The 9,817-nt window shown below is 53.8% G+C and overlaps 2 protein-coding genes across 4 annotated transcripts in view; one reads left to right on the top strand and one right to left on the bottom strand.

Moving 5' to 3' along the window:
- Positions 1-7,591, bottom strand: part of Ankrd27 (ankyrin repeat domain 27) — a 53,355-nt gene extending 45,764 nt beyond the window's left edge. For 2 of the 3 annotated variants that reach the window (XM_005368413.2, XM_026789918.1), the window contains exons 1-2: positions 7,501-7,591; positions 2,226-2,357 (exon numbers count right to left, since the gene is read on the bottom strand). In XM_005368413.2, the coding sequence (XP_005368470.1) occupies positions 2,226-2,327 (102 nt within the window). In that variant the 5' untranslated portion in view covers positions 2,328-2,357; positions 7,501-7,591. Of the gene's footprint in view, positions 1-2,225; positions 2,358-3,242; positions 3,483-7,500 lie in introns of those variants that run through there. The other variant, XM_026789917.1, reaches the window with a different exon arrangement.
- Positions 7,592-8,633: 1,042 nt separating this feature from the next.
- Rgs9bp (regulator of G protein signaling 9 binding protein) lies at positions 8,634-9,347 on the top strand. Its single transcript, XM_005368414.1, has one exon. The coding sequence runs from the start codon at positions 8,634-8,636 to the stop codon at positions 9,345-9,347; it is 714 nt and encodes a 237-aa protein (XP_005368471.1).
- Positions 9,348-9,817: the final 470 nt, after the last annotated feature.

Below are 9,817 nucleotides of genomic sequence, written 5' to 3' on the forward strand. Positions count from 1 at the left end.
AGTTTGATGCCAGCCTGGTCTACAGAGCAAGTTCCAGGACAGCAGGACTACACAGAGAAACCCTGTCTCAAAAAGTCAGGAAAGAGAAAGAAAAGGGAGGGAGGAAGGGAAGGACGGAGGGAGAGAGAGGAGGGGGGGGGAGAGAGAAAGCAAACAGTTAAGTCATGGAGAAGCCAGTAAGCAGCGCTCCTCCATGGTCTCTGCTTCAATTCCCGCCTCCAGATTCCTGCCTTGAATTCCCACCCTGACTTCCCTTCATGACAGACAGTGACCCAAACCAAGACAAACACTAATGAGCAAACACGAAATGTCCCCTGAGGCAGGCTCCTGTGTTAGAGGCTCGGTGGCCCTTTTGAGGAGGTTCTAAGGGCTTAGGAGGTGGGGCCGACCTGGTCAGAGCAAGTCACTGACAGGCCTGCCTCTGGGGGTTGAGCTGGTCCTGGTCCCTCCCTGCTGTTTCCTTCTCCACCACTGAGGAAAAGAACCTTCTGCATCACACGCTCCCACCACCAGTGTTGTGCCTCACCACGGCCCGGAGCCAACCATCCAGATACAGACAGCAACCTCTGAAATCGCTAGTCACACAAAATCACCCTGTCCTCCATCAGCTGGTTTCTGTTAGTCATTTTGCCACAGTACCCAGAAAATTAACTACCCCTCCATCCCACTCCCAAGCCAAGGAAGATCTGCACCATCAGGACATGGGCTGCCCCTCCAGGCAGCAGAGCCTGCCCCCTCCCCCCATCCACCATGTCTCCTGCACGCTTCTCCCATCCCTGTCGCCTGGCCACTCCTGTAGATTTTTGTGGTTGTGGCGTTTGTCGCAGAAATGCTTTCCCTTTGGGAAATGTCTTTTTAAGCTACATCCTAGTTCTGTCTCCATTGCTGTGATCAAACATCAAGGCCAAAACTGTCAGAGGAGAAGAAAGCATCCACTGGACTTTCACTTCCAGTTACCGTCCAGCCTTGACAGGACGGCGAGCCAGGATGTCAAGCACTCAGTGACCTGCACAGTCAAGGTACAGAGACACGAACACACCCGTGCTGCCCGCTTGCTGCTGCGCATGCTCGGTGGGCTCATGAAACAGCATGGCCTGCAGCAGGCTGTGTCCTCTTGCAATGATTAACAACCAGACAGGGTCACAGGCCAACCTGATCTAGATTCCGTCAATTGAGACTTTCTTCTCAGGTGACCCGAGCTTGTGGCGAGATGGATGCTTCTTAATTAAAATGTTGGTGCCGGGCCTGGCGGTGGTGGCGCACGCCTTTAATCCCAGCACTCGGGAGGCAGAGGCAGGCGGATCTCTGTGAGTTCGATGCCAGCCTGGTCTACAAGAGCTAGTTCCAGGACAAGAACCAAAAGCTACGGAGAAACCCTGTCTTGAAAAATCAAAAAAAAAAAAAAATGTTGGTGCCGGGAACTAAGCCTGGGGTCCTCTGCAGAAGCAGGAAGTGCCCTCAGCCCACGAGCATCAAGCACTCCAGGTTGACACGTAAAGCTAATCATGCCACTGTGTGTGAGTTCACAGGTCCCTATTCTCCTCCTCCATAGGAGTGACCGCCCAGCTGAGCGGGTGAGAACTGCCCAGCATGGGGCCTGCTGACTAGTTTATGTCAACTTGACACAAGCTGAAGTTATCTGGAAGGGGTGGGCCCTCCATTGAGAAAATGATCTCATAACATCCTGCGGTAAGGATTTTTCTTAACTAGTGATTGATGAGGGTGGGCCTAACACGTTTTGGATGATGCCATCCCTGGGCTGGTGGTCCTGGGTTCTCTAAGAAAGCAGGCTGAACAAGCCATGGAGAGCAAGCCAGTCAGCAGCACCCCTCCGTGGCCACTGCATCAGCTTCTGCCTCTAGGTTCTTGCATTGTTTGAATTCCTGTCCTGACTTCCTTCAATGATGAATAGAAGCATAAGCCAAATAAGCCTTTACCTCCCCAACTTGCTGTTTGGTCATGGTGTTTCAACACGGCAACAGAAACCTTAACTAAGACAACAGACTTCAGTTCCAGGCAGCAGCGGTTGGTGGCCCCTCACTGTTTGCCCTGTATACACCCAACATGCTGTAATACCTGGGACACAGCACACACACAGCTTTGCTAAACTCAGCAGCTTTGCAACCGACTTCCTCTAAATGTCTCATCTGTCTGCCACATTTCTGGCATTGCTCACATGCTTGAGAGCCACCCTCAGGACGGGGCAGGGGGGGGGGACGACTTACAATGCCGTGGATCTGGGCCACCTTGCTGCACAAGTCGGGGCGCCACTTCTGAAGGGCCAGGTAGAAAGGGTTCTTCAGGAGATCTTCGTCATATAGAGCCATATGGACTTCAGGAGGGTCCAAGTGAGCTTCCTGGGACAAGGGAGGAAAAAGCTGTGACTACAGACAGGGCTTACTAGGTGCCAGTCAGCCTGGAACTCACTTTGTAGACCAGGCTGACCTCGAACTCACAGAGATCCACCTGCTCTCATCTCCCAAGTGTTGGGATAGCTAGTTGTTCTTTTGCTTTTTGTGGGGTTTTTTTTTTTTTTTTGGTCATGTTTACCTGCCTACCCATGAGCGCACACATGCACACATGGTTAGTTCTAAGGCCTGAACACCAGGTCTTGTTCTTGCCAATGAGCTAATGCCCGAACACTTGGTTCTTGCTTTGTCTCTGAAGCTGCGTCTCCCTACATATAGAGCCCAACCTGATCTCAAAAGCAGGATCCTCCTGCCTCAGTCTCCTAGCTCTGGGACCAGAGTAGGTCTGCAGTGCTCTATCCACGCTTTTCCATCCTGAGCCAGCCCTAGGGCCTGACTTGATAAGTGACGATTTCTGAGCCTCAGCCTGCAGGGCTCTTAGATACCACCCAAGCAAGAAGAGACTAAGGCAGGGGTTGTCCAAGAGATCTAGGGAACGCAACAGGCGAAACAGGAACAAGATGCAGTCACACCGTTAAGACAGGTGAGGTGGACAAAAACATCCCGACACTAAGGTAAGGGAAGGAGGGCAGATGGGAGCTGTTACATTTTGACTTGCTTACACAACAAAGGCCACCTGAGGCCAGGTCCCCTCCAGCTCCACAAACGCAGCCCCTGCGCCTCAGAAAAACCCGGAACTTTCTCACATCTCCATCTCCAGCCCATCTGGATTTTATTTCTGTATGTGCTATAAATCGGCAGTTAATTTCACTTTTCCATATGGTGAGCCAATTGTCCTGGCATCGCTTTTGGCATAATCTCCGTCTTTCATACCAGTCGGGAAAGCTGTCTTTGCCGCACTCCAAGTCCTCGTGTGTGCTGTCCTATTTCCTTTCCCTACTCGTGTTTCAATGGTCCAGGCCAGTTCAAAAAGAGGCATGTTAAAAAAAAAAATAGAATTACAGACACAGGCCACACAGTTAGATTTTATTGTATTTTTGCTTTGAATTATTACATTTTCTTTTTTCGTTTTTCACACGGGTGTCATGACACATGACACACTGCGCCTGTGGAGGTCAGAGGGCAACTCTGGGCAGGTCATGGGGATGGAACTCAGGTCCTTGGGCATGGTGGCAAGTTTGTTTACTGACTACACCACCTTGCCAGCTGGCTGTACTTGTTCTGATTTTATTGCACCCGCGTGGCCTCAAACCTCTGGGCTTCATATGATCTTTGGAACTCAGCTCTCTAAGTCCTAGGGACCACAGGTGTGCGCCCCCATAATATAAATGTCTAGAAGCCGCACTAAAAAAAAAAGCCAAAGCTGCTTTTAACATTTTATATATTGTAACCTATCCAAAATACACTTTCAACATATAATTATTATTTTAAAATTAAAATTAATTCAGCCAGTGAGAAAGACGGCTCAGCAAATCAAGGCGTTTGCTACCAGCCCTGATGACCTAAATTCAATCCCTGGCACTCACGCAGAAATGACTCCTGCACGTGGTCTTTTTTAAATTATTATTTTTATTATTTACCTTATGTGCATGGGTATGTTTTGCCTACATGTATGTCTGTGAACCATGTGCATGCCTGGTATACGTGGGGGTCAGAAGACGGCGTCATATCTCCCTGGAGCTGGAGTTAGCAGATGGTTGTGGGTGTGGGAACTGAACCTGGGTCCTTTGCAGGAGCAGCCAATGCTGGTAACCACTGAGGGACCTATCCAGCTCCTGTTCTCTAATTTCTACACACACACACACACACACACACACACACACACAACCAATGTTTAAAATAGCATGTTTAGCGATAGACAGAACAACACCTGAAAGCATTATTTCATAAGCCACACATGAACAAGACCAAACTCCATCTCTGCAGATGGAAAAGTCTACGTGACAGCAGGCACACGGCCCCCACACAAGGTCTCCTTGCCCAGCGAGCGCTAACTTGACTATCGGCCCCACTGGGGCTTGATCTGAGGAGATCCTTGAAAAGGAGCCTTTTAAGAGGAGCCTAGAATAAAAACTGGGTGCAAATAATCCTTCCTTGAGCCCCCCTGGGAGAGTTCGGTAACGGTTCAGGTGCTTGCTTCATTGAATTCAATTATTGCCAGAGCCTGGTTAACCCTTTTATGAGCCCCCAACAGAAGCAGCAGAGAATGCGGTTTTGAGGGGACAGAGTCATGGGGGAACAGCATTTTTTTCTGGTTTCTGATAGTTGGTTCCCCGGGGGCGGAGGGTGGCAGCAGAAGATGCTTTGGATAAAAACCACTTGAGAAACAGGATGTGCGTTATGGCAAGACCAAGCTAGGGAAGGACACGGGCACACTGGCAGAGCACCAAAACTGTCACTCCCCGGCTAGGAGATAAGGCCAGAGAGGAACAACACTAGCAGGGAGTAGAGAGGATCCGGGATGAGGACACGCCTCAAACATACAGGAGCAAAGCTAAGGAATCAGGAGGCTAGGGGGTCTTTGTGAGCACAGAAAACCATGATAAAAGACTTTTTAAAATTAAGTAATATAAGTCCCTAAAAGTCCTAAGAATCCAAGCACCGCGGGAGTCTTGACCATCCCTGATAGCCTTCCAATGAGGAGATAATTTACAGAAAAGTCAGTAATGCCAAAGACCACTGAACGTGAGCTATCTGAGGCCAGCTACCCCATGAACAAGACAGCCGTACAGGAGCCCACATTAGTCTGAACGTTTCAGGGGAGAGTGTGCACACTTCGGTGTGGTTTTGTGGTCTTCAACTGTCCTGCCACCCCAGGTAAGTCTGGATGGTCAGGAGCCATGGAGTGGCAGGATGCAGCCCTGCTCCCCAGAATCCAGCCCAGGGAGTCTGTGGCTCCCAGAGATACACTCCTGGCCAAGTATTACCACTGAGGCTATCTCTGTCCTTGGAGGACCCTAACCAGGCACACTTGCCAAGTGGTGAGCAATGCTCTCCAGTAATATATGATTCAAAGTGAAAGGGGGGACTGGCCAAAAAAGGAAAACCTTCTAGTCATCTATTTTTAATATCAACGGAAGCATGGGGAGGGCGGTGGAATCTGTGCTTTTTAGTCACCTGGGTCCTTCTGGACCTGTGAGATCTACAGACCCCAGCTATATCTTCTTTATAATCCCTTGTTAAAGTACTCAGCACTCCATCTGGCTCAGAGGACAGCTGTCTTGCCTCAGTGGGTGAAGGGTTAATTCCAGGCAGCAGCCACGCAGGTAAAAAGGGAAGGAGCCCAAAATAAACAAAATGTTCAAAGCTGGTCAGACAACAGTGACAGTGGGATGATGGTGCTGGGGAGGAAAGGTCAGGGGGGAGGGCAGTTAAGTTGGGCGGGCTACAGTCACTACCCAGACTCCCACCCTCCCACCCCATCTACTTGCCAGGATTTTCAGCATGTGGGCAGGCACTCTGAAGGAGGTTTCTTAGCATCTCCCAAAGACACATTTCGTCCGGATTCCTCTCTAAGCCTGTTGTCTATAATTATGTGGAGAGGAAGAAGTTACTGGACACCACCAGCCTAATGTCACCAGCTAACAATCAGGGAGCGTCCTAACAGCACAAAATCGTTGACCAGCACACAGACAAATCGATAAGAAAAAGCCTGCAGCAGCCTGGGGTGAGCGCAGCACAGTCGGGTTGGCACTCGGCAGAGGGAGGCCCAGGCCCATGAGCTGGACCCCGGGCCCTATGTAGAATTGGGCTGCTTCTCTCCTAGAAATGCTACCTGCAGGGTGACTTCAGCTGAGAGATTACCCAAGGTCTAACTTGGGAACACAGAATCACCCAGCTTCAAGGCCATCCTCTACCTCTGCCTCCCAGATCTCCCACACACCTGAACCACACCCAAGTGACCGCTTCAACCTCCAGGTCAAGGCAGTATTCTTCTATGCCGCCCCCCTCCCCCCAGCCAGCTGAATGGTCTGTACTTGGTGTTTGGCTTTTGTCCACTTTTGCAGCCTCATCATTCCCCATCCCCCTACAGCTTCCCAAAGGGATGGGTTCTCCCTCCTTCCACTCATTTAGTCCTGAAACCTATTCCTATATCAAGACCCATGCATGACCCCTGTGTGCCAGCATCCATCCTCCCCAGAGAATGGCCAAGTCCCACAGCACCCAAGTTCTGGATGCAGACGGTCAGTTGAGTTGGCTAAAGGATCGACCCCCTAAGTGACAGTAAGTACTAAACCCCCTTGGCTGCCACACCACCATGGCCTGCACTGGGGGACCCTCAAAATACTAATAAGCGTTGCTGCGCTCCACGGTCAGTGGGAAGTCTACCGCGTTAAATAAAAACAGAAGCCTCTCTCCACAGAACGAAGCACTTCCCAGCCACCGAGTCTGTCCAATCTCATCAGCCCTCGTACCCTAAGTCCCTCACTCCTCAATGATGATGTGTCACTTGCTACCACCGCCCCCCCCCTCCGCCACCCACCGGGAGTGTCCAAGTCCCCTGCAGCTGGAGGCGAGGCTGGAGGGGCACCGACAGGCGCGCGCGCATCTGGACAGTCCGTTTTCAACCAAGAAACTGAACAGACTACCGAAGAGTTTTCCAAAAGTATTCTCTACCTACTGGGCGAGAGGTCGTCGCCACGTGTAAAGCAGGCAGGGCTACCCTCTCCTCCTTTATCCCTCGCGGGGACTACAATCAGCCGGCCTAGACTGGGGCCGGCATACACAGCTTCCTCTCCAAGTATTCAGGCTGGCCACCAGAAAACCTCCCAGGTCACACGACCTGTGAGCGACGGTCCCATCCACAGCCCCAAGTCTCAGATCCCGGGACCCGGGACCCGGGCCTGCCATGGAGCCCCGAGAACAGAGGACGCATTCTCCGCGCCGCCTCCCCTCCCTCTGGACTCGGTGGGCACCGTGGGCAAGGCGCGCCCCGCTGCGGACAGCAGAGGAACCAGAGGGGCTGGGAGGCTCAGCCAGCAACGGGTCCGGGCCCCGGGGGCCTATCAGCCCTGCCCGGGGCTCCGGCTCAGCGCAGAGAGCCCCTCCCCCTTCCGCTCCCGGTCCCCACCCGACCTCCGCGCCCCCTAGAGTAGAGAGGCGCCGGAGGACACCCTCCGAGGACACTTACTTAAGAGGCTACATAGTTTCACCTCTGAGCTACGACAGCACCTCCCAGGCTCTGGGCTGGGACCTCAGTGCCCACCACCCGGGTGCGGCAGCGCCAATCTTCAGCCCACCCCTTTACTCCGCCGTTGGGCGGAGCCTCACCTCAGTCTGTCCAATAAGAGGTCACTTTTACTGAGACTGACATGTAAACAGAGCAATCATTAAGCCCAGTTCAGTCGGGGGTGGGGCTCAGGCGACACCGCGCTTCCTACTCGGACTAGCCCCGCCCAGAGTCAGGGAGTGCGCGTGCCCAGAATGTGAGAGGGCGGGACCTAGGGAAGATCTGACACTAGGGGTGGGGTCCTAGTTGGGTCCCTGAACTCGGGCTGGACCGCGAAGGAGAAGAGCCCCACCTAGGTAACCATCCTGCCCGGCCGACAGCCCCGTGTTGCCGGTGACGCAAAACGAAGGTGCTCAGTCCTCTGAGCTACACTATTCTGTTGCATACAGGGTCTAGGGATCAGTATCCCTCGGTCCTGTCTCCTCACTATCATGGGCTCCGCATAAGCTACTTCCTACCGAGCCTCAGTCTTCTTCGTCTGCAAAACAGGAAAAAGTTGAATTTGCCGGGCGCTAAGGTTCCAGTACTATAATGAAATACACGGGAGGGAGAGGAGGGAAAGCCACACTTAACCTCCCCTGGCAGGGCCCCGCCTACCTGTGGTGGTTGGGTGGGGAGCTCCTGGCCCAGACCCGCGGCAGGAGGCGTGTCCTACGAAACTGGATCCTGCTGTCCTTGGCCGGAGCTAAGGCGCACCTCTCAGCCTGGAGACGTGGGGTCCACCAAGGATGGGGTCTGCACCCTGGGCTTCTCAGGTAGCCCCCGTGAAGGAGAAAGTCGTGCAGAGACACTGCGAGTGACCCGGAGAGCATCTGGGAACAATGGAAGAGAGGATGGTAGACAGCTAACCGGACTCCCTCTGCACGCGGGGACGTCGGAGGCGCACGTCGAGGATCACCAGAGAGCTCCATTTAGAACGGCGGCAAGACCATGAGCAATATTCGGTCCGCCCAGCCCAAGGCTTTCATCAGGGCTGGAGGCGATCTGCGACGCTGAAGAGTGCCAGTGGGGCACCGCCGTCCGAGGGCAGCGTCATGGCCAGAGAGGAGTGCAAGGCGCTGCTGGACGCGCTTAATAAGACCACAGCGTGCTATCATCACTTGGTGCTGACTGTGGGGGGCTCCGCGGACACACAGGACCTGCGCGAGGAGCTGCAGAAGACCCGCCAAAAGGCGCGCGAGCTGGCCGTGGCAACAGGCGCCCGGTTGACTGTCGCGCTGCGTGACCGGGGCTTGGCGACCGAGGAGCGCGCGGAGTTCGAGCGGCTCTGGGTGGCCTTTTCGGGCTGCCTGGACCTGCTCGAGGCAGACATGCAGCGCTCACTGACGCTGGGAGCAGCTTTCCCGCTGCACGCGCCGCGCCGGCCACTCGTGCGCACTGGGGTGGCTGGCGGCTCCTCTGCAGTGGCCGCGCGCGCCCTGAGCGCACGTAGCCTGCGACATGAGGCCGAGGGAGACTTCGACGTCGCCGACCTGCCTGAGTTGGAGCGCGAAGTCCTTCAAGTGGGCAAGATGATCGACGACATGGAAATGAAAGTCAACGTACCCCGCTGGAGTGTGCAGGCGCGACAGGCAGCGGGCGCCGAACTCCTGTCCGGTGCAAGTGCTGGTGCGTCCTCGGCTGGTGGCATTTCGGTACAGGAACGTCCGGGACCCTGCGACCCCAGCAAGGCCCTGGCCGCCACTGTTTTCAGTGCCGTGCTGCTGGTGGCTGTGGCACTCGCCTTATGTGTGGCAAAGTTGAGCTGACTGACACCCAACGGCCGCCCGCTGCCCCTTCTCCTTCCAGAGTATGGGCGTGAAGGCTGGCCTGTTAAAGAGAGGTAGTGAACCCCCGGTGTGTGCGCGTGTGAACACGATCCTTTCAAGGGCACCTTCTGCCTGGGCAAGACATGTTTTGTTTTTTAACTTACTGGCCCAAGAGGAGTTAACTGCACAGGGCTGTCAGGGCATTACCGTCCGCAGGCGCTTTATCTTCTATTAATAGAAATGGGTCCACAGTGACCCCGGATCCCTTTGAGCTTGATGGGTTAACACGTGTGTCCCGAGTTTGGTGCTCTCGCCCTAGTAGTTGCCTCCCACAGTGCATAAGACAGGGCATTTGGGAAAGTGTGGGGTTGCATCAAGCGTAACAGAGGGAGTGTTTTGTCCCTAGACAAGAAGCAAACTGCAATAAGATAGCTAAGTAGGTTTTATTACCTTAACCCTTTGGGGCCTAA

Source organism: Microtus ochrogaster, unplaced genomic scaffold (genome assembly GCF_000317375.1).
Source record: "Microtus ochrogaster isolate Prairie Vole_2 unplaced genomic scaffold, MicOch1.0 UNK32, whole genome shotgun sequence".
Classification (NCBI taxonomy): Eukaryota; Metazoa; Chordata; class Mammalia; order Rodentia; family Cricetidae; genus Microtus; species Microtus ochrogaster.